The sequence below is a fragment of the Pleurodeles waltl genome, chromosome 3_2 (assembly GCF_031143425.1).
Source record: "Pleurodeles waltl isolate 20211129_DDA chromosome 3_2, aPleWal1.hap1.20221129, whole genome shotgun sequence".
Taxonomy (NCBI): domain Eukaryota; kingdom Metazoa; phylum Chordata; class Amphibia; order Caudata; family Salamandridae; genus Pleurodeles; species Pleurodeles waltl.
The window spans coordinates 200149371-200173499 of record NC_090441.1 but is presented as its reverse complement, the minus strand read 5'-3'; the positions used below and the strand labels follow the sequence as shown (position 1 = coordinate 200173499).

The 24129-nt window shown below is 49.3% G+C and overlaps 1 protein-coding gene across 4 annotated transcripts in view; it reads left to right on the top strand.

Annotated features, from left to right (window-relative positions):
• Nucleotides 1–24129, top strand: part of STK16 (serine/threonine kinase 16) — a 120119-nt gene that overhangs the window by 26615 nt on the left and 69375 nt on the right. For all 4 annotated transcript variants that reach the window (XM_069227183.1, XM_069227184.1, XM_069227182.1 and 1 more), the window contains 4 exons: nucleotides 7597–7816; nucleotides 10804–10937; nucleotides 11761–11881; nucleotides 20653–20748. In XM_069227183.1, the coding sequence (XP_069083284.1) occupies nucleotides 7597–7816; nucleotides 10804–10937; nucleotides 11761–11881; nucleotides 20653–20748 (571 nt within the window). The remainder of the gene's footprint in view (nucleotides 1–7596; nucleotides 7817–10803; nucleotides 10938–11760; nucleotides 11882–20652; nucleotides 20749–24129) is intronic.

Here is a 24129-nt window from a genome sequence, read left to right as displayed (position 1 = left end):
TGTGATCCTTGATAAGTAAGTTGCGTACTGTTTTATGCTTAGTGATACATAACATAATTCATCTAAGCTGTGTTGGGTGTGTGTGTAGTGTCTAATGTTTCCTGTTGAACTACATGCAGAGAATCATCCTTGCATTACTTGAATGATGCCAAGGCTTGTTTTTTTTTTTAGTTCTAACAGGAGTCAAGGTTGAACGAGATTATTATTTTTTTAAATAATTTTTTTTTTTGCTTTTAAACCCGGAAACAACGAGTCCGGCAAAATAATATAGCTCAGGCAGTTATTAGCATTTTTGTTAGAAACACAGAAAGAGGCTTCCCTAATTCCCACCTCCTCTCAACATTCTCAAAACACAATCCTACCAAAAGTGTACCTTCTTGTAGTGTCTTCCCAAGTGTCCCTATTCTATTTTGGTGTGGGTGTGCATGGAGTGTCTCTGACCACCCACCCTGACCCCTGTACTCTGGACGTTTCTGGCTATACTTCCATAGAGTAGTATGTTATCCAGTCTCCCCATATCTTTTGAAATTTCTGCGGGCATCCCCTGTTTATGTATGTCATTTTTTCCCCCATCATAAATCCATCCATCCCTCTTCTCCAGGTATTCAGGTTTGGCCGGGCCTGGGATCCCCACTGTCTGGCTATGTCTCTTTTCGCGACCATCAGTCCGAGTCCGCATAGCATAAGTTTCCTTCTGGGTAAATCTATGTCGTTGGGGATGCCCAAGAGTATGTATTTGGGATCTGGGGGGATCGTCTCGCTCAACACCCCCGAGAGCTCTCCCAGTACGCCTTACCAGAACTCTCTTATCACTGGACATTCCCATATTACGTGTATGAAGGTACCAGTTTCACCTTGGCATCTAACACATTGTGGGTGTCTGATCTTTCCCATTTTGTGTAGTCTGTTTGGGTCATAATACACTCTGTGCAGAATTTTGAATTGGATCAAGCGAAGTCTTGCTCTTATTGCCACCTCTCTCGGAAACATCAATGCAGCCTCCCAATCTATTTGTTCCAATTGCCCTACATCTTTCTCCCATTTGCTACGAAGGTTTATTAGTGTATTTGGCATGTTGTTGATAATGGTTTTTTATATCCGTGATACAGATTTTTCCATTATTTCATTTATTAACAGACGGCTCTCTAGGGGGGAGTATCCCACGATTTCTTGTCCTGTTAGCCCCTCCTTCCCCCACGCATGTTTGAGCCTTATGTATTGGAAATATTGTGTCTCGTTCAGTGCATATTCTTGTTGTAGTGACTCAAAGGGCTTGAGTCCACCGTTTAATATCAGGTCTCCTATCTTGGAGATCCCAATCATGTCCCAGCCCCTGAAGCCCCTAAGCTTCTTGATTTCCTGTGGCCAGTTTCCTTCCCATAACGGGGTCTCCATGGTAGGGCGTCTGTACCATCCTAACTTTTTATTAGCCTTTTTCCATGCCTGCAGGGTCACCTCCGTGGCAGGAGCTAGGTGACTGGTTAACTTTCCTTCATATAAGAATTGTTTACAGGATCTCCCTTCCCATTGCAGCCTCTCCAATCGAAAGGTGGAATGTTCATCTACAGCGAACATCAAATCATTGACATTGGCTAGGTGAGTCGCCCAGTAGTAAGCCTCAATGTCCGGCAGTGACAAACCACCCGCGTATTGGTTACGCTGTAGTGTGTTTAAGGCAACTCTCGGGTGTTTCCCCTCCCATAAGAAGAATCTGATATCCCTGTCTATGTTTTTGAATTGGCAGTTGGGGATTTGGTAGTATGTGTTTTGCAGCATGTACAGTAACTTTGGTAGCGCGATCATTTTTATCATTGCCACTCGGCCCATTAGCGTCAGGGGAAGCGTTTTCCATCTATTAAAATCATTACTACATTCTCTCGCTACCCTCCCTATGTTACGTTCGAGGCCTCTATTATCTTCATGGGTTACATATATCCCTAGATATTTAAATCCTTCTTTCGTTTTTTGTAGTTGCATCGGTAGAGGTGGGAGGGATGTCTCCTGCTGTGGTATATATAGTACCGATTTGTGCCAATTGATACAATAACCTGAGTGCCTGCCATATTCCTCTATCAGGAGGAACAACCTCGGGATTGTTACCTCTGGGCGCGTGACATATAGGAGAACATCATCCGCATATAGCGAGATGCGTTCCTCTTCTTCCCTTTTTGGTCTCAGTCTAAAACCAGTTATGCCGCTGGAGAGTCTAATCTTGCAAGCTAGGGATTCCAGTGTGAGGGCGAATAGCAGGGGGGAGAGGGGACATCCCTGTCTCGTTCCTCTCTCAATGGGGAATTGTAAGGAGAGAACTCCATTTACCCTAACCACCGCCACCGGTCCTGTGTATAGCAACTTTACCCATTGAATATATTTAGGGCCGAAGCCGAATCTTCTCAGGGTCTCCACCAGAAATGGCCAGTGTACTGCATCGAAAGCCTTTTCCGCATCTAATGCCAGGAACAGGTGGGGCTCTGAGCGGTTCAACACCGTGGCGAGCCACATGTGTACCCTTCTTAAATTATGTCTTGTGGATCGTCCCGGTATAAAACCGGTCTGGTCCATGTGTATTAGTGAGGGGATGTTTTTGATGATCCTGGTTGCCAGCACACTCGCTAGGGCCTTTACTTTAACATTTAGCAGGGATATCGGCCTATAAGAGGAACATTTATCTTAAGGTCTACCTTCTTTATGTACTACTGCTATTTCAGCCCTTCGTAGGTCTAGGGGGAGCACCCCTTGTTCTCGGGCCTCTAGGTACATATTTAATAAGTGTGGGGCCAGTATTTCCCTAAAACTTTTAAAGATTTCGGCCGGGAATCCATTCGGTCCCGGCGCCTTACCCGGCCTTAGTTTCGCTAGTGCGGCAGAAATCTCCTCTACTGTGATATCTTCCTCTAGCTCCTCTCGGTCTGCCACTTCTAGTCTCGGCAGGGTTATCTCATTTAAGTATTTAGCAATGGAGTCCATTTCTGCCAATGGTCTAGCTTTATAAAATTCTTTATAATGGCCTGCGAATGTTTCGGCTATGTCGCTATCTTCAGTAGCCCTGGTTCCATTTTGTGTCTCTATTTCTTGGACCCATTGCGCTTCCCTTTCCTTTTTCCCCAGCCATGCCAGTAGCTTCCCTGCTTTGTCTCCTATTTCATACAATCTGCATTGCGTTGCTCTCACGCGGGCCTTTGCCTCTTTTTCTGCTAGTTCCCTGTATTCAAGTTTTGCTAGTTCTAGTTGTCTCAGCAATGAGCCTGAGGGCATATGCGTCGCCTTTTTTTCAATCTCTAGAAGTTTGGCCTCTATTTCGCCTATTTATTTATTATCTCTCCGTTTCTTTTGGGCAACCAGGTTTTGCGCACTATCTCTGAGCACAGTCTTATATGCCTCCCATAAAATCACTGCTGATTCAACCGACCCTTCATTTTCTTTAAAGTAGAGGTCAGTGTCCAGTCTTAAACCTCTTGCCACTTCCCCGTCCCGCATGTCCCATGGATTCAATCTCCAGCTCCTTCCTTTCTCCGATTTCCCTCCTACAGTGACCATCAGGGGGGAATGATCTGACAAGCCTCTAGCGAGGTATTCCGCTCCTTGTATCTTGCCTATTTCCCCTGCTGGTGCGAAGATATAGTCCAGGCGAGAGAATACCCCATGGGCTCCTGAGAAATACGAGTATTTCCTCTCCCTCGGGTGTCTCCATCTCCATATATCTGTCAGTCCCAGGGCGACTGTAAAATCATGCAATGGGGTGCCCCGACCTGCTGTCTGTTTTCCCCCTGTTCTGTCTAGTGTGAGGTCCATTACATCATTAAAATCTCATCCCAAGACATGCAGGGAGGCTGAAGACTGCAGTAATATCTTTGCAATCTTTTCCAGAAGAGGGTCTTGCAGTCTCGGAGGAGCATATGTGCTCATGAGCATGACTTCACGCTGTCCCCACACTCCCTCCACTCCTACAAAGCGCCCATTTGTATCCTCCCATTTACGAGTGATCCTGAAAGGAGGGGTCCTACGGATCAGTATTGCACCCCCCTAGAGCCTGATGTGTAGCCGGCATGCACTAGTACCTCATAGGGGCCCCTTGCCAGAAAACCACATTTTGTACCTTTTAGGTGAGTTTCTTGTAGGAGTACTATATCTGGCTTTTGTCGCTTGATGTATTGGGAGACCAAACCTCTTTTAACTTTATCCCCTAGTCCATTAACGTTCCATGTGAGGACGGAGAATCCTCTTTCACTCTCTGGGAGCGACACTCTATTTCTATGTCTTGGGGTCATCTTGCTTTATGAATTTCCCCATTTGGGGTGTATAACCCAGTATGGACTCCGGTGTCCCCCTTCCGTGTTCTATAGGGAATCCCTCTTTTATTTTGAAATGGTGCTATCACTGCCTGAAGGTTTGAGCTAATTAAGAAACTTAACCTAATCAGTATATTAAACAACCGTAGAAAACTAGATACCCCTCCCTCCCCCCACCCTACCTCCCATAGGTCCCTGTGAGCTTGTTTTCCCATGTCCCAATCCCACTTGAGTCCGGAGGTCTGTGGCCCTCCCTTTCACCCCTTGTTATCCCTTACTATGTATGACTAAGAAAACTGTTCGAACCACCCCTATTTATAGGATTGTGTTTTAGTGGATTCGGAGGAGGGCAGAGACGGCTGCTCCTTTCCTTAACTTCTTGGATCTTGCAGTTGTCCCTCCGGGACTCCGATTGTCTGTGGGTCTTTTTCAACTTCCATCCTATCTATGGCCTCCATTAGTGGGTGCGGGGAACTCTCTCTCAGTCCGGATCTTTCGTTTGGGGTTTGCTGATCGTCGTCATGCTGTTTGTTTTGTGACCAGTTCCTCTTTCCATAATTTCCCTCTAAGTCAGTAGTGTCTGCTCTTCCCTCAGCTCATTTTTCGTTGGATTTCTCCAGGGCATGTTTCTACTTGTCCTCTGTCTTCTTCTGCCTTTGCGCACCAGGAGGGACCAATCCTTTGGTCTCGCTCCCTCAGTTCCTTTAGGTGTCCTGTTAGATTCGGCAGTTTCTTCTTTCCTTAGCCTGGGTCGTTCCTCAATCCAGTCCCAGGCTTCTTCTGGGGACTGAAAAAAGAAGGTTTTCCCTTGGAACATGACCTTTAGTTTTGCCGGGAAGAGGAGCATATATCTAAGCTGGAGGCCACGTAGCCTGGCTTTGACCCCGTCAAAGGCACGTCTTTGTCTTTGTACTTCTCTAGTATAGTCCGGGAAAACTAGTATCTTTGAGTTTTCGTGTCTTACTTCTCCCAGCTTTCTGGCCTCCGTTAAAATTGTTTCTCTGTCTTGGTAATTGAGAAAACGGGCTATCACTGGTCTGGGGGGGGGGGGCTCCCAGGGGGTGGAGGGCCACCCAATGCTCTGTGGGCTCTCTCTATTATGAAACATGTCGACAACTTATCTGGTGGCAGTATTTTCTTCAGCCATTTCACAAGGAAACCGTTCATGTCCGTTCCTTCTATTCCTTCAGCAAAACCCACAAAACGGAGGTTGTTACGGCGTGCTCTTGTTTTCCGAGTCTTCAAGGCGCCACACTACATCCTTGTTAATTACTTTGAGCTCCGATACATCCTTTCTTAGACTCCTTATAGTATCTTCTATTTCTGATATGCGCGCCTCCGCTGTTGTGACCCTCTCGGCTATTTTCCGCAAGTCCTGTCTTAGCAGTGTTACCTCTGAGTGCACCTCACCCATTCGTTCCTCCAGGGCACCCCTGGAGGCCTGTTTTGCCACCAAAAGCGCATTGTTGTCCTGAGCAGGAGGTGCATCGGCAATCTGGACCGGCGGGGTTACCACTTTTGTGTATCTGTCCATTTTGCCCTGGCGGGGGTTTTTGGGGTTTTTGTCTCTTGCCATCCAGTTTCTGCCTCCGCCTTGGCTAAGAAGTTTCGGGCCACAGGCCCTGAGTCCTATACTGTCTCTTACCCAAGGCACTGTCTATCTGAAGCCGTAGTCGGTCCGTTCCATCTGAGGATACCAGGCCTCTAGAACTTTGGCCGAACCCGGTTCTCGTTCCTCCCTTTTATTCTTGTGGGTTTATTTGTTCAGATCTTATTTCGTCATAAAACTAGTATCTCTCCCGATGCTGCGTCTCTCTTTCTCTCTCTATTCCGTTATATTCAGATCTTTTGGTCACTTCGGCCCGAATCAGAGGGGGAGGAAGTCCTCCACCGATCCCATTTCAGTCAGTCGTATACTCCCCTGTGGGCCTTTTACATTCATCCCCATAACTGCCAATTCCCAGCTCCGATCGTCGCTTCTTACTCCTTTTCTGGGGCGCTTCAGCTCATATCAAATATTTTCCGGCCTTCCCCCCCCTCCAAGGTCTCCTGTCTAGATTTTTCACCTGCGCTCCGGGTGTTGTAGGATCCGGTCTGCTGTTTAAGGGGTCTGCAACCGCGGTCGATCACCGGGGCCCCGTCCCGGTGCCAGCCAGTCTTCTATCTATGCAGTGGAGGGGGGGGCTTCTCGCTTATTCCACCTTCCCGGGTTCCTCTTCGATTCTAGGGCTCCTCCCTATTACCAATGCCGATATCTGCATCTTGCCCGGGCCTGCCTTGGCGGACTCACCTTCAGGCCGTTTGTGAGGCACTCTGGGCTTTAGTGCCCCTTGTCAGACCCTTTCCCATTTTGAGGCATCTCAGGGGGCTTGGATCTCCCGTCAGTTTTGCTTCTGCTCCCCCCCCCCCCCCGACGTCCGTGCCGGTGTCCGCTCCCCGCGTAGCGCTGCTTTCGGATCTCACATTCAGGCCACCTCCGATCATTCAGCGGTCTTTGTGCCGTTTTCAAATCTCTTTCTGGGTGGTGGCGTCTCCGAGGGGGAACCTCGGGATCTTATCACCCCTTCTCGCTGCTTTCTTCGCTCCGCCATTGCTTCTCTCTACGCACCGCTTTTATTCAGGCCCTGTCCGGCCTAGTCCGCATTTCCTTTGATTCTTTTCGAGGGCCGTTTTCCGTTTCGTGGCCGTTCTCTCAGGATCTGTGGTGACTGGGGAGTATAGGGATTTTTCTTTTCTCAGTTGGCGGTCTCCGGAGGGCGATTACTGCATGTAGGATCTCTTTTTCTGGAGGCCGTCCCGGAGCTCCGCAAGACGCGTCCGACTACGGCGCCATCTTGGCTCCTCCCCCGTTGAACGAGATTATTAAGCATTACTAGCCTTTGGCTTAAGAAAGGGCAGATGGAAACACATTGATCTCTGCAGCAGCTGCGCAGCCCGGAGAGCTGCTTTAAAAGGACACTGCACATAACCCCCCTTTTCCCAGGGTTTTCTGCTGGAGATTGTCTGGCTGCAGCTTGGTGACTAGACTCAGTCGCTCGTGGTACTCCTTAAACTAGAGAGCTTCTTTCAGAGTGTGTCTTCAGGTTGTAAAACGTTGTCGGGTGGTTGGCGAGTGGGTGGATCAGACCCAGCACCTTGTAATGACCTGACGAGAAGCCACTCATCACATATTACTGTAGGAGGCTGATGTGGCGTCCCATGCATCCTTCCTAGTAAAAAGGCAGGGTAGTGGTAATTAGTAGATATGATGACGGGAGAGTGTTCTGCAAACTTTAATTGTTTCTGACATTTTGCTGGTGTCTTGCAGTGGCTTCAGCTATGTGGACCTGGTGGAGGGAATCCACGATGGACGGTTCTACGCCTTGAAGCGAATCCTCTGCCATGACCGAGATGACCGAAAGGAGGCGCTGCACGAGGTGGAGATGCACCAGCTCTTCGATCACCCCAACATTCTGCACTTGGTGGCACACAGCATTGTGGAGAAGGGGCCCAAGTGGGAGGCCTTGCTTCTGCTCCCCTTTGTAAAGGTGAGGAACAGAGCAGTGCTGACCCTGGCCGAGCAGACCGTTGTGGATGACCATGAAGGGCGGCCTGTAATGGGGTGGAGGCTGTAGTGGGCTCTGAGAGGATTGATACTCATTAGCTGCGGATGTGCAGAATGGGACCCACTGCAGATGTGCTGAAGGGCATAGTGGCGTGGCTGGAGGTGACTGAGAAGGGGCAGAAGGGACCTGAGGGGCACCATAGGGTGGCTGGAGGTGACTGAGAAGGGGCAGAAGGGACCTGAGGGGCACCATAGGGTGGCTGGAGGTGAGTGGGAAGGGACAGAAGAGACCTGAGGGGCATCATGGGGTGGCTGGAGGTGAGTGGGAAGGTGGCAGAAGGGACCTGAGGGGCACCATAGGGTGGCTGGAGGTGAGTGGGAAGGGGCAGAAGAGACCTGAGGGGCATCATGGGGTGGCTGGAGGTGAGTGGGAAGGGGCAGAACAGACCTGAGGGGCACCATGGGGTGGCTGGAGGTGAGTGGGAAGGGGCAGAAGAGACCTGAGGGGCACCATGGGGTGGCTGGAGGTGAGTGGGAAGGGGCATTAGAGACCTGAGGGGCATCATGGGGTGGCTGGAGGTGAGTGGGAAGGGGCAGAAGAGACCTGAGGGGCATCATGGGGTGGCTGGAGGTGAGTGGGAAGGGGCAGAAGAGAGCTGAGGGGTATCATAGGGTGGCAGGAGGTGACTGTGAAGGGGCAGAAGAAAGCTGAGGGGCATCGTGGGGTCTCTGGAGGTGACTGAAAAAGGGCAGAAGGGAGCTGAGGGACAGCAGAAAGGAGGCTTCTGAGAAAATTGAAACTGTAAGAGAAAGATAGACTTCCTGGATCAGCAAGGCTCGACTGTGGTGGGTAAGACAGGGGAGCAGTGTTGGACGCTTGGGGCAGAGATGGAATAGGGCTCTACCAGAGATCGGTGGAAATGTATGCTGCAAAGGTACAGTAGGGAATATGAAGAGATGCAGTGGTGCTGGCGGAGAGCTGTACAGGTGGCGTTATACAAGGACCAGGGTGTCCTGGGACCGGGTGTGTGAGAGCAAGGAGCTATCCGAGGCACATATCGGGGTTGATGAAGGGCTGTTGCAGTGGATACAGAATTAGGGATGTCAAAGGGCAGAGCAAGGGCTGCAAAGGGGTAGATCCGGACGGTACATTGTCTGAGGAGTCTGTTGTGAGGATAAGGCTAGCACTGGTTGTCAGTGACCAGGGATGGGATGGACAGCTTTAGTAAAGGGAAATAAGTAGTAACAAGTGATTGTATAATTGCTCTTGTACAAGACGTAAAGTGGTGATGTTAACTTGGAATAAATGCAAGTTAGGATTTCTATGAAAAGATGAATAAGTAGCTGTAAAATGTTGGCACTGAGCTGGAAGGAGCGGAGGTGCACACTATGTGACGACTGTTAATTGGCAGCAGCGTTCCAGGGCTGCCATTATTGCACTCCATTTGCATAGTCAATGTACCCCTTTGGGCACTAGGGCAGACCTGTGCAGTCCAAGGCCTTTAATAGGTGGCAAATGTCAGAAATTCAGCTACAATAAAAAGAATATACCGTGGTCTATATGCTATTAGTTTAATTTGTAGAGAAGTTATCCGTTCAGTAAACCAGGGTGCTATCATGGTTCTGACACAGTTCTGTATTTGAGCGATGAATAGTGACTCGTATCGGGTGCTCCCACACAGACTGTAACCTGATTGGGTGAGTCATACATAGCTGGTGCATTATAAGGTCTGATCGTGGTATGAAGACGATGAAGTAACAGTGAAGCCCATCTTTGCTTCTGGCTCTCATGCAGGAGAAATACACCTTTGATGAGAAGCCTGTGTAAGGCGTTCAAATGAATACACCTCGTTTGGTACACTTGCAAGGGGTCTTTGTTTCAGCACACACATTCTGGACCCTCAGCAGTCAGGTTGTTGGTGTCTGCTTTGGGAGATGGGAATATGCACCACAGGGCCATGGATCCCACTGGACCCCTTTTGGGTCCCATGGGTCCTACAGGCAGACCATTTGAGATGCCACCAGGAATACTCCACACATAGCATTGAAGAACAACATAAGCTCTGTTCTCTGGAGTCGGAAACTCTGGGTAGGGCTGACAGGGCTGAGGTCTGGATGTGGGGGCCACAGGCGTTGACAGCCCTGGGCTGGAGTCCGATTTGGATAAATTATAGGCGCTGACTCCTCTGGTGCTACAATGACCGTTTCTGTCTTCTAAGGCGTGGGGAAGCACCTCAGCGACTTAGCTTTGGAACCCTGGCACCGTTCAGAGTCATGTTGTTGCTTCTTCATGTGCTTACATTTAGAGAACGTTGTGATGGTATCTCCGAAGTGACTTTGTCCTTCTGGCCCCTAGATTATCCCTGACAGGAGGCATCAATAGCTTGGCCTCCCTCTCTCTGATGGCCTTGGGGTGCATGCTCTTGAAGGACCTTGTGTTGAGCTCTGACCCCAGGCATTTCCTGTGGATCAGTGATGGACATTTGTCTATCACCATCCCTGCAGGGTTTGAAGCCTGATCTTCTTTTTGGGGGGGTATCCCAAAGAATCTGACGAACAAATCGACAAAGAACTGATTGAAAGTCTGAGGAGCGCACTCCAGAGCCGCGTAGATGCAGTGGAAAAAAGGGAACTGACATGAGCCCCCAGTGAGGGTACTTTATGGCTCTAGCAATGTCACGGTAGTACCCTTTCCAGTGCCAGGATGGAGCCAACGTCCCCTACCAGTGCGAAGACCAATGGAATCCAGTCTGACGCCTGGGATCTTTAAAAGCTGGTGAATCTGCAGGTAGGAGTGTCCATCAAAAACCAAGACCAGTACTTTGCTACAGATGCACTTGTGTAAGGCCTCATCCGTGACCTTGTCCGAAAATAGAATATTCAGCACCAGAGGCGTTGCAAGTTCTCATAAATGCATCCATCATTAGCAGTATTATGACGTATGATACCATGTCCGATTTTGTTTTCCAGGATGGTTCACTGTGGAATCTGGTTGAAGGTTTAAGGGACAAGAATCGTTTCTTACCAGAAGAAAACATTCTGCAAATTCTCCAGGGTATCTGTAAAGGGCTGAAAGCCATTCATAGCCGTGGCTATGCCCACAGGTAATGCCTGCTCTTACTTCTCTCTCCCTCATCTCTCTCTCTTCTCCCTCTCTGTCTCTCTCTTTGTCTCTCTCTTGTGCGCTCTCTCTGTCACACAGTCACACACGCACTCATTCAGCAGTGTGAGGCAGTGTTCTTGGAGCCCTTGGCACAATCAGTTACTGGGCAGTATTGACCACTGGGGTTACAGGACTGCCAGCACATGTGCCCTGAAGTTAGATAACCAAGTTACTCCCTTTCCTCACTTGAAGTAGGCCTGAAGAACACCTGAAAGCTTGCACCACAGTCGGAAGGCGAAGATTTCCGAGCAGTGTTTGCCCATGGTCCTGATTTGAAAGCTTCTCTTTGGAGGAGCAGTGGAGCATGTAAAATCCATTCCATTTTATTTCTGGAAAGTGAACTGAGTTACTTCTCCTAAGATAATGGCAAGCAAGTGCCATAAAGCAAACTAAAATCAAATCACATAATTGGTTGATGAAGTCCAGGATGTTTGTGTAGTGGGCATTGCAGACCGAGGTGCAGTGTTGCAGCTCAGAGTTGTGGTGGGTAGGAATGTGCCATTCAAACCTTGACACAGAGGCACATCAAGGCATGGCACTGGTACCAGCTGAGGGTTTATTGATGGTGTCAAGTAAAGCTATGTCCAGAATGGGAATTCAGAGACTTATTTCCATGTTCCCCATGAAGTCTGATTCCCTCGGCGAGTTCCTGGAGAGGGACAGCGTTTGGTTGCGTAAGGTCAGCAAAGGTTGGAACTGGCTTAGTGGATACTAAGGAATGAATGTATGTGAATGGCTGATTTCCTTTTCATGTTGTTTCCCAGGGACCTAAAACCCACCAACGTGTTACTAGAAGACAACGGCCGTCCGGTGCTGATGGACCTGGGCTCAATGAATAAGGCGCGCATCGAGGTGGTGAACTCTCGAGAAGCAATGGCACTGCAGGTACCTCAAACCACCCTATAATGCTGCCCTTACCTCAACCCGAAATAACCCCTACTACTCCTTAATGCTAATGTTTCCTGAATCCTAAAAGCCCTAACTACCCTTTCCTGAACCCTAAAAAGTCACTTATTGCTCACCTTCCATAAACCCTGAAAAATGACTGTTCATTATCACTACCCTTCCCTGAGCCCTAAAAGCCCCTAACTACCTGCTTAACACTACCAGTCGCGAACCCTACACACCCCTTATTACCGGCCTTTACTGAATCCTAAAAGCCCCTTACTCGTCCCCTGCCACTACCCCACCTCACTGTAAACGCTCCTTTCTACTTCAGCAGGATGCCCCCTTGCCCCCACTACCTTTGCCTTATAATTTGATTTCCTTTTTTCTGTTTTCTGTTCTATTTTTTCAGTAGACATTTTTGACACAACCTTTTTTCAGTCTATTTTTCTCCCCCACACTATTTTTATTACATAATATTCTTTCTTCGCTGTGCCCCATCATACACTTTTTAAATGGCAGCTCAGGCAGTACTTGTGCCACCAAAGAGCCTGTCCCCTTTCCATTCCCCATCGTACAGCACCATCACTGTGGGCGTTGTACTGTAGAGCCTGAGCCCTCCCTGTGCCCAGTGTACAGCACAGACACTGTGGTGTACTGTAGAGCCTGAGCCCCTCCTGTGCCCAGTGTACAGCACCGTCACTGTGGGTGGTGTACTGTAGAGCCTGAGCCCTCCCTGTGCCCAGTGTACAGCTCCATCACTGTGGGTGTTGTACTGTAGAGCCTGAGCCCTCCCTGTCCGAGTGCATAGCACCATCACTGTGGGTGGTGTACTGTAGAGCCTGAGCCCCTCCTGTGCCCAGTGCACAGCACCGTCACTGTGGGTGGTGTACTGTAGAGCCTGAGCCCTCCCTGTGCCCAGTGTACAGCTCCGTCACTGTGGGTGGTGTACTGTAGAGCCTGAGCCCTCCCTGTCCCAGTGCATAGCACCGTCACTGTGGGTGGTGTACTGTAGAGCCTGAGCCCCTCCTGTGCCCAGTGCACAGCACCGTCACTGTGGGTGGTGTACTATAGAGCCTAAGCCCCTCCTGTGCCCAGTGTACAGCACAGACACTGTGGTGTACTGTAGAGCCTGAGCCCTCCCTGTCCCAGTGTACAGCACAGACACTGTGGTGTACTGTAGAACCTGAGCCCTCCCTGTCCCAGTGCATAGCACCGTCACTGTGGGTGTTGTACTGAAGAGCCTGAGCCCTCCCTGTGCCCAGTGTACAGCTCCATCACTGTGGGTGTTGTACTGAAGAGCCTGAGCCCTCCCTGTGCCCAGTGTACAGCTCCATCACTGTGGGTGTTGTACTGAAGAGCCTGAGCCCCTCCTGTGCCCAGTGTACAGCACCGTCACTTTGGGTGTTCTACTGTACAGCCTGAGCCCTCCCTGTGCCAGTGCACAGCACCGTCACTGTGGGTGGTGTACTGTAGAGCCTGAGCCCTCCCTGTGCCCAGTGTACAGCTCCATCACTGTGGGTGGTGTACTGTAGAGCCTGAGCCCTCCCTGTGCCCAGTGTACAGCACAGACACTGTGGTGTACTGTAGAGCCTGAACCCCTCCTGTGCCCACTGTACAGCACCGTCACTGTGGGTGTTGTACTGTAGAGCCTGAGCCCTCCCTGTGCCCAGTGTACAGCACCGTCACAGTGGGTGTTGTACTGTAGAGCCTGAGCCCCTCCTGGCCCAGTGTACAGCACCGTCACTTTGGGTGTTGTACTGTAGGGGGTGAGCCCCTCCTGTGCCCAGTTTACAGCACCGTCACAGTGGGTGTTGTACTGTAGAGGGTGAGCCCCTCCTGTGCCCAGTTTACAGCACTGGTGCTGCAGGTATCATAGCAGTATCTCCAGCTCCCTTCCCCCAAGGCCTCATGTGTGCCCCTTGTGTAGTGCGATGTATCTTCAGTTCCTTCCCTCTGCCACCGTCGTCCATTGTTCTGCCAGGAAGCCCTTACCATCCCTCTGCCCTCTTTTCCTCATCTGTGGCATTGGAACAGTCTTGGCACAAAGTTTGTCTTCCTCCCAGAGGCAACGTCTTACAGCTGGCACTGCAGGTGTAACACTGTAGAGCAGACACCCCCCCAGTGCAGCTGTCATTAGGAGCTGTCATTGCCGATATCACAGTGGAGTGTGTCTTTACCCTTGGGCCAAGCCTACACCACTGGCACTGTAGGTATCCTGTACGCCCACCCCTCCCTGTGCCATGTCAATCAGCACAGTCGCTGCAGATTTACGCCGTCCTTTCTCCCCTTTCTTACAGCATCTGCCCCTGTTCCAGTACAGTACAGCAGTGGCACCGTGTCTCTCACCCTCATCCAGAGCTAGCATAGCAGGCGCCAGACAGTAGAACCTGCTTCAGCCCTTTGACTCCTTTGAACTGTGGTGGGAGAGGAGGGTACATACCATGCCACACTGCACAGACAAACTATTCACCCCACCTGCTCTGCGTTGTCCGTTAAACTCTGTTAAAATGACTAGTGTCATATGTGCCGCCTACTGACCACCCTGCCAGACAGCACTGACAGGGTGACTGTCACAGCAGATGTCTAACTGTGTAGCTGTCCCCTCATTGTACCCCTGTCACAGCAGATGTGGTACTGTACTCCTGTCCCCTCATTGTGCCCCTTTCAGACATCGCTGTCATAGCAGACGTGATACTGTACTCCTTTCCCCTCATTGTACCCCGTCACAGCAGACTTGATACTGTGTACCTGTCCCCTCATTGTGCCCCTGTCAGAAATCCCTGTCACAGCAGATGTGATACTGTACACCTGTCCCCTCATTGTGTACCTGTCACATCCCTGGCACACCAAATGTGATACCGTACTCCTGTCCCTTCGTTCTGCACCTGTCAGACATCTCTGTCACAGCATAGCTGATACTTTACTCCCAACCCCTCATTGTGCACCTGTCAGAGATCCCTGTCAGGGCAAATGTGATACCCTACTCCTGTCCCTTCATTGTGCACCAGTCAGACATCCCTGTCACAGCAGATGTGATACTGTACTCCTTTCCCCTCATTGTTCCCCTGTCAGACATCCCTGTCACAGCAGATGTGAATCTGTACTCCTGTCCCCTCATTGTGCACCTGTCAGACATCCCTGTCACAGCAGATGTGATACTGTACTCCTGTCCCCTCATTGTGCCCCTGTCAGACATCCCTGTTACAGCAGATGTGATACTTTACTCCTGTCCCCTCAATGTGCACCTGTCAGGCGTTCCTGTCACAGCAGATGTGATACTGTACACCTGTCCCTTCATTGTGTACCTGTCAGACATCACTGTCACAGCAGATGTGATACTGTACTCCTTTCCCCTCATTGTGCCTTTGTCACACCAGATGTGATACTGTACTCCTGTCCCTTCATTGTGCACCTGTCAGATATCCCCGTCACATCAGATGTGATACTGTACTCCTGTCCCCCCATTGTGCCCCTGTCAGACATCCCTGTCACAGCAGATGTGATTCTGTACTCCTGTCCCCTCATTGTTACCCTGTCAACGATCCCTGAAAGAGCAGACGTGATACTGTACTTCTTTCCCCTCATTGTGAACCTGTCGGACATCCCTGTCACAGCAGATGTGAATCTGTACTCCTGTCCCCTCATTGTGCACCTGTCAGACATCCCTGTCACAGCAGATGTGATACTGTACTCCTGTCCCCTCATTGTGCCCCTGTCAGACATCCCTGTTACAGCAGATGTGATACTGTACTCCTGTCCCCCCATTGTGCCCCTGTCAGACATCCCTGTCACAGCACATGTGATACCGTGTACCTTTCCCCCTCATTGTGTACCTGTCACATCCTTGTCACACCAAATGTGATACCGTACTCCTGTCCCTTCATTGTGCACCTGTCAGACATCTCTGTCACAGCATAGCTGATACTTTACTCCCAACCCCTCATTGTGCACCTGTCAGACATCCCTGTCAGGGCAAATGTGATACTGTACTCCTTTCTCCTCATTGTGCACCTGTCAGACATCCCTATCACACCCATTGTGATATTGTACTCCTATCCCCTCATTGTTCCCCTGTAAGACATCCCTGTTACAGCAGATGTGATACTTTACTCCTGTCCCCTCAATGTGCACCTGTCAGGCGTTCCTGTCACAGCAGATGTGGTACTGTACTCCTTTCCCCTCATTGTGCCTTTGTCACACCAGATGTGATACTGTACTCCTGTCCCTTCATTGTGCACCTGTCAGATATCCCTGTCACATCAGATGTGATACCGTACTCCTGTCCCCCCATTGTGCCCCTGTCAGACATCCCTGTCACAGCAGATGTGATTCTGTACTCCTGTCCCCTCATTGTTACCCTGTCAAACATCCCTGAAAGAGCAGACGTGATACTGTACTTCTTTCCCCTCATTGTGAACCTGTCAGACATCCCTATCACACCCATTGTGATATTGTACTCCTATCCCCTCATTGTTCCCCTGTAAGACATCCCTGTTACAGCAGATGTGATACTTTACTCCTGTCCCCTCAATGTGCACCTGTCAGGCGTTCCTGTCACAGCAGATGTGATACTGTACACCTGTCCCCTCATTGTGCACCTGTCAGAGCAGATGTGAATCTGTACTCCTATCCCCTCATTGTTCCCCTGTCAGACAGCCCTGTCACAGCAGATGTGATACTGTACTCCTGCCCCCTCATTGTGCACCTGTCACATCCCTGTCACAGCAGATGTGATACTGTACTCCTGTCCCTTCATTGTGCACCTGTCAGATATCCCCGTCACATCAGATGTGATACTGTACTCCTGTCCCCCCATTGTGCCCCTGTCAGACATCCCTGTCACAGCAGATGTGATTCTGTACTCCTGTCCCCTCATTGTTACCCTGTCAACGATCCCTGAAAGAGCAGACGTGATACTGTACTTCTTTCCCCTCATTGTGAACCTGTCGGACATCCCTGTCACAGCAGATGTGAATCTGTACTCCTGTCCCCTCATTGTGCACCTGTCAGACATCCCTGTCACAGCAGATGTGATACTGTACTCCTGTCCCCTCATTGTGCCCCTGTCAGACATCCCTGTTACAGCAGATGTGATACTGTACTCCTGTCCCCCCATTGTGCCCCTGTCAGACATCCCTGTCACAGCACATGTGATACCGTGTACCTGTCCCCCTCATTGTGTACCTGTCACATCCTTGTCACACCAAATGTGATACCGTACTCCTGTCCCTTCATTGTGCACCTGTCAGACATCTCTGTCACAGCATAGCTGATACTTTACTCCCAACCCCTCATTGTGCACCTGTCAGACATCCCTGTCAGGGCAAATGTGATACTGTACTCCTTTCTCCTCATTGTGCACCTGTCAGACATCCCTATCACACCCATTGTGATATTGTACTCCTATCCCCTCATTGTTCCCCTGTAAGACATCCCTGTTACAGCAGATGTGATACTTTACTCCTGTCCCCTCAATGTGCACCTGTCAGGCGTTCCTGTCACAGCAGATGTGATACTGTACACCTGTCCCCTCATTGTGCACCTGTCAGAGCAGATGTGAATCTGTACTCCTATCCCCTCATTGTTCCCCTGTCAGACAGCCCTGTCACAGCAGATGTGATACTGTACTCCTGCCCCCTCATTGTGCACCTGTCACATCCCTGTCACAGCAGATGTGATACTGTACTCCTGTCCCTTCATTGTGCACCTGTCAGATATCCCCGTCACAGCAGATGTGATACTGTACTCCTGTCCCTTCATTGTGTACCTGTCAGACATCCCTGTCACAGCAGATGTGGTACTGTACTCCTTTCCCCTCATTGTGCCTTTGTCACACCAGATGTGATACTGTACTCCTGTCCCTTCATTGTGCACCTGTCAGATATCCCTGTCACATCAGATGTGATACTGTACTCCTGTCCCCCCATTGTGCCCCTGTCAGACATCCCTGTCACAGCAGATGTGATTCTGTACTCCTGTCCCCTCATTGTTACCCTGTCAAACATCCCTGAAAGAGCAGACGTGATACTGTACTTCTTTCCCCTCATTGTGAACCTGTCAGACATCCCTGTCACAGCACATGTGATACCGTGTACCTGTCCCCCTCATTGTGTACCTGTCACATCCTTGTCACACCAAATGTGATACCGTACTCCTGTCCCTTCATTGTGCACCTGTCAGACATCTCTGTCACAGCATAGCTGATACTTTACTCCCAACCCCTCATTGTGCACCTGTCAGACATCCCTGTCAGGGCAAATGTGATACTGTACTCCTTTCTCCTCATTGTGCACCTGTCAGACATCCCTATCACACCCATTGTGATATTGTACTCCTATCCCCTCATTGTTCCCCTGTAAGACATCCCTGTTACAGCAGATGTGATACTTTACTCCTGTCCCCTCAATGTGCACCTGTCAGGCGTTCCTGTCACAGCAGATGTGATACTGTACACCTGTCCCCTCATTGTGCACCTGTCAGAGCAGATGTGAATCTGTACTCCTATCCCCTCATTGTTCCCCTGTCAGACAGCCCTGTCACAGCAGATGTGATACTGTACTCCTGCCCCCTCATTGTGCACCTGTCACATCCCTGTCACAGCAGATGTGATACTGTACTCCTGTCCCTTCATTGTGTACCTGTCAGACATCCCTGTCACAGCAGATGTGGTACTGTACTCCTTTCCCCTCATTGTGCCTTTGTCACACCAGATGTGATACTGTACTCCTGTCCCTTCATTGTGCACCTGTCAGATATCCCTGTCACATCAGATGTGATACTGTACTCCTGTCCCCCCATTGTGCCCCTGTCAGACATCCCTGTCACAGCAGATGTGATTCTGTACTCCTGTCCCCTCATTGTTACCCTGTCAAACATCCCTGAAAGAGCAGACGTGATACTGTACTTCTTTCCCCTCATTGTGAACCTGTCAGACATCCCTGTCACAGCACGTGATACCGTGTACCTGTCCCCCTCATTGTGTACCTGTCACATCCTTGTCACACCAAATGTGATACCGTACTCCTGTCCCTTCATTGTGCACCTGTCAGACATCTCTGTCACAGCATAGCTGATACTTTACTCCCAACCCCTCATTGTGCACCTGTCAGACATCCCTGTCAGGGCAAATGTGATACTGTACTCCTTTCTCCTCATTGTGCACCTGTCAGACATCCCTATCACACCCATTGTGATATTGTACTCCTATCCCCTCATTGTTCCCCTGTAAGACATCCCTGTTACAGCAGATGTGATACTTTACTCCGTTTCCCTCATTGTGCACCAGTCAGACATCCCTGTTACAGCAGATGTGATACTGTGTTCCTGTCCCCTCATCGTGTACATGTCAGACATCCCTGTCAGAGCAGATGATACTGTTTACCTGTCCCCTCATTGTGCACCAGTCAGACATCCTTGTCACAACGGATGTGATACTCTACTCCTATCCCCTCATTGTGTACCTGTCAGAAATCCCTGTCACAGCAGATGTGATACTGTACTCCGGCCCTCTCATTGTGCACCTGTCAGACATCCCTGTCCACTGCAGACGTGATACTGTACTCCTGTCCCCTCATTGTGCACCTGTCAGATATCCCTGTCACAACAAAAGTGATACTGTGTACCTGTCCCCTCATTGTGTACCTGTCAGACATCCCTGTCACAGCAGATGTGATACTGTACTCCTATCCCCTCATTGTGCACCTGTCAGACATCCCTGTCACAGCAGATGTGATACTGTACTCCTATCCCCTCATTGTGCACCTGTCACATCCCTGTCACAGCAGATGCGATACTGTACTCCTGTCCCCTCATTGTGCACCTGTCAGACATCCCTGTCACAGCAGATGTGATACTGTACTCCTATCCCCTCGTTGTGCACCTGTCACATCCCTGTCACAGCAGACGTGATACTGTACTCCTGTCCCCTCATTGTGCACCTGTCAGACATCCCTGTCACAGCAGATGTGATACTGTACTCCTATCCCCTCGTTGTGCACCTGTCACAGCAGATGTGATACTATACTCCTATCCCCTCATTGTGCACTGGTCAGACATTCCTGTCACAGCAGATGTGATACTGTACTCCTGTCCACTCATTGTGCACCAGTCAGACGTCCCTGTCACAGCCGATTTGATATTGTACTCCTGTTCCCTCGATGTGCACCTGTCCGACATCCCTGTCACAGCAGATGTGATACTGTAACTCCTGTCCCCTCATTGTGACCTTGTTAATGATAGCACTGTAGGCTTTTGGTCGCAAAGCACTTCTCTTCCATGTGCCCCATTCGTGCAGCGCTGGCATTGCAGCTATACTACTATAGAGCCTGCCCCCTCATTGTGCCCCTGTGCTACATTACTGCCATGCAGGTGTCGCACCATAGACCTGGTTCCTTTCCTAGTGCTCCAGTCATACAGCCCTGGCATCTGGCTGGTATTGCACTGTAGTGCCTCTGCCCTCAGTGTGCCCCTGTCCTGCATCGCTAACACGCAGGTGTCACACCGTAGACCTGGTTCCTTCCTAGTGCTCCAGTCATACAGCCCTGGCATCTGGCTGGCATCTGGCTGGCATTGCACTGTAGTGCCTGTGCCCTCAGTGTGCCCCTGTCCTGCCCCTGTCATACAGCCCTGGCAGTGGTTCTGACGGTTTTGATGAGAGATTCTGATAACTCGTGTGTTCTTGTGTTAGGGTTCAGGGCTGTGGCCCTCCTGCCCCTGTGCTCATGTGTGAGGGATCCCTCCTCTTCTCACTTTGTTTCTCTTGTTTGCAGGATTGGGCCTCTCAGCGCTGTACCATTTCCTACCGGGCACCAGAGCTCTTCAACGTAGAAAGCCAGTGTGTCATCGATGAGAGGACAGACATCTGGGTAAGGAAAGTGGACCCAGTGCCTCTTGCCGGACTTCACAATGTACTTGTGATGTGTGCTTACTAACCCATGAACTTCACATCCGACTAATCATTAAAGAAGTAATGTTAATTGGTTATCCCACCTTATCTCTCCCTCTCGCCGGGTGTAGCTACCAGGAAACACTCCTGGTCCGAACAGGAGCTGCCAAGCTACTCACTCTTCCAGGTATCAGATACGAGGTCTCAGGTCCCAGGCTGTGAGGGTTGTCTGATATTCATTTGACCTAATGTATGCATCTCAGCCCTGATGCTGTTTGCAATTTATGTTGTCAATGGTTCTGATTTATGTATCTCAGTTCTCATGCTGTGTCTCCTAACACTGATTCAAATGTACACCTCCCAGCCCCCAGCATGTTTTATTTGAAAAGGAATCCTTATCTAAAAGCAGCAATATTTCATATTTTTATTTTCTAGGGTGCTCTTGTTTGTCACTCAGAATCCCCTGTTAGAAAACTTCTCTGCTGAAGTTCTATATGTTATAAGCTAATGTACCATCAATACACTGCTAGCCCTGACTAATTAATATAGATTATAATCTAATATTGGAGGGGCCTTTGCATTGTGGGACAAAAGTCCTGCCTCAGGGGTTTGTTTCACACTGTGCTGCTCTGTGCTCCTGTAGGGGCAGCTGGAACCAGGCTTAGTAGCTGCCCCCTGCCCCTGACCCCTTAGAGGTGCAGAGAATCCCATGTGAAAATAACCAATCCAACAGCCCTTCACTGCCCCAAAGTGAGATCCCTCGTGCGACTGGCCGTAAACTAACCAGCGCCATTAAAGAGGTATTTAACACAAGCAGAGGTTTCCATCCCCTGGTCCTACTTACCAGCCCCAGAGTTTGTCTACAATGTTGTTAATTGTAGTTTATAATTTGGCTTGTTATTTGTATAAATATGTTCATATGTTCATATGTTTTTAGTATAGTTGTGCTTTTTTAGGTCTTGCCTTGAGATATCTTTAGCCGTTTGTGTTGTCAAAATACCTGGTGTGTACAATACCAATAATTACATGGGTTTTAGCATTGGTTTTCTTTTTTGTAAGTGTAATTTGCTGGCTGCTTATTCAATGGCTTTCTTTTATATTCTATGTTTGTTCCTCCACCTCAGCATAAATTCTTCAGCATGCGTTTTATTGGATGACTTGCACCTGGTCACAGCTAAAATCAGGCAGCTCCCTTTTTTCTATTTCATTGCTCTCTTCCTGTAGTCTGCTTGTTTCCCCTCACTTTGAGACCCCCCTCACCTCCACTCGGGTTTATCCTACACTCTACCACTTTCGTTTTTGTTTTCATTTTTATTTTATTTTTTGTGTTTTTTTGTTTTCATTTTTCACAAGGACCCTGACACTTTACACTGCTGCTTGGTATTTTGCTTTTTCAATGTGGCCCTTAACATTTTTTGTTAATTAATTTATTGTTTGAAAATGACCATCGGCCACTTTTGAATAGTAAATTAAATTTAAAAAGATAATGTCAGCTGGCGTGCCATGACGCATGCATCATTACATTACAATCGGTTTGCACAAGGCACATGCGTTGGTGGCTATCTTGGAATACTGCGTTTTCCCCCCTTTCATTATGGCTGATGCATGCACATACATTGTGATGCATCGACAGCCATTTTGGAACAGGTTTGGTCAAACAAAAAGCCTTCCAACATGGCATCATATTTATGTACATATGCATTATTCAGTTATATTGTGTGATGGATTATACGCCTCACTTGACTTAGTTTTTTACTCGATCATAACAAACCAAGATATGTTTTTCAGTTCACAAACCTTTATATTTGTGCTGAAATGCCACAAACCATGACTGTTAGACCTTTTTGTGCCTGCCTCCCTCCACTTTTTAGATAATGTTTTTGCTGGGTTTAAGACTCTGCGCACTTTACCACCGCTAACCAGTGCTAAAGTGCATATGCTCTCTCCCTTTAAACGTGGTAACATTGCATCATACCCAATAGGACTGTTTAATTTACTTATAAGTCCCTATTAAAATGGACTATATGTGCTCAGGGCCTGTAGAATAAATGCTATTAGTGGGCCTGCAGCACTGATTGTGCCACCCACTTCAGTAGCTCCTTAACCTTGTCTCAGGCCTGCCATTGCAAGGCCTGTGTGTGCAGTTTCACTGCCAATTTGGCTTAGCATTTAAAAGTACATGGCAAGCCTAAAACACCCCTTTTACTACATATAAGACACCCCTAAGGTATGCCCTAGGTAACCCATAGGGCAGGGTGCTGTGTAGGCAAAAGGCAGGACATGTACCTATGTAGTTTACATGTCCTGGTAGTGTAAAACTCCTAAATTCGTTTTTACACTGCTGTTGTGAGGCCTGCTCCCTTCATAGGCTAACATTAGGGCTGCCCTCATACATTGTTTGAGTGGTAGCTGCTGATCTGAAAGGAGTAGGAAGGTCATATTTAGTATGTCCTGAATGGTGATAAAAAAATCCAGCTGACTGGTGAAGTTGGATTTAATATTACTATTTTAGAAATGCCACTTTTAGAATTTGAGCATTTCTCTGCACTTACATTTTTCTGTGCCTTACAATTCACGTCTGGCTGGGTTTAGTTGACAGCTCCTTGTGCATTCACTCAGACACACCCCAAACACATGATACTCAGCCTCACTTGCATACATCTGCATTTTAAATGGGTCTTCCTGGGCTGGGAGTATGGAGGGCCTGCCCTCACACAAAGGACTGCCACACCCCCTACTGGGACCCTGGCAGACAGGATTGAACTGAAAGGGGACCTGGTGCACTTCTAAGCCACTCTTGGAAGTCTCCCCCACTTCAAAGGCACATTTGGATATATAAACAGGGCCTCTGCCCCTACCAACTCGGACACTTGCAGGAGAAGAAACTTGAACCAGAACCTGCATCCTGCCAATAACTGCCTGCCTGCCCAAAGGACTCACCTGTCTGCTTTCTGTGAAGGACTGCTGCCTTGCTGTTGCCCTGCTGCTCTCTGGCTGTGGTGAAGAAGTGCTCTCCAAGGGCTTGGATAGATCTTGCCTCCTGTTCCCTGTAGTCTCAGGACCAAAAAGAATTCAACTCTTCAAGAAGGACTCCTTGTGCGTCGTAATTCGACGCACAGCCTGCCAGAAACGACGCCCAGCCTGCACCACGGTGAAACTTTCACCGAACCGGAATGACGCAGCCCGACTTCGCAACGAGAAGATTGACGCAGCGCCAGCATAGCGACCGGAAATTCAACGTACAGGCCACCGAATCGACGCCGAGTCAGAACAACTCAGCCTGACTTCCAGAGAGGAATCGACGCAGCGCCTGCCGTGCGCTAGAAAATTCGACGCAACGCCCACCGGATCGAGACCGCTC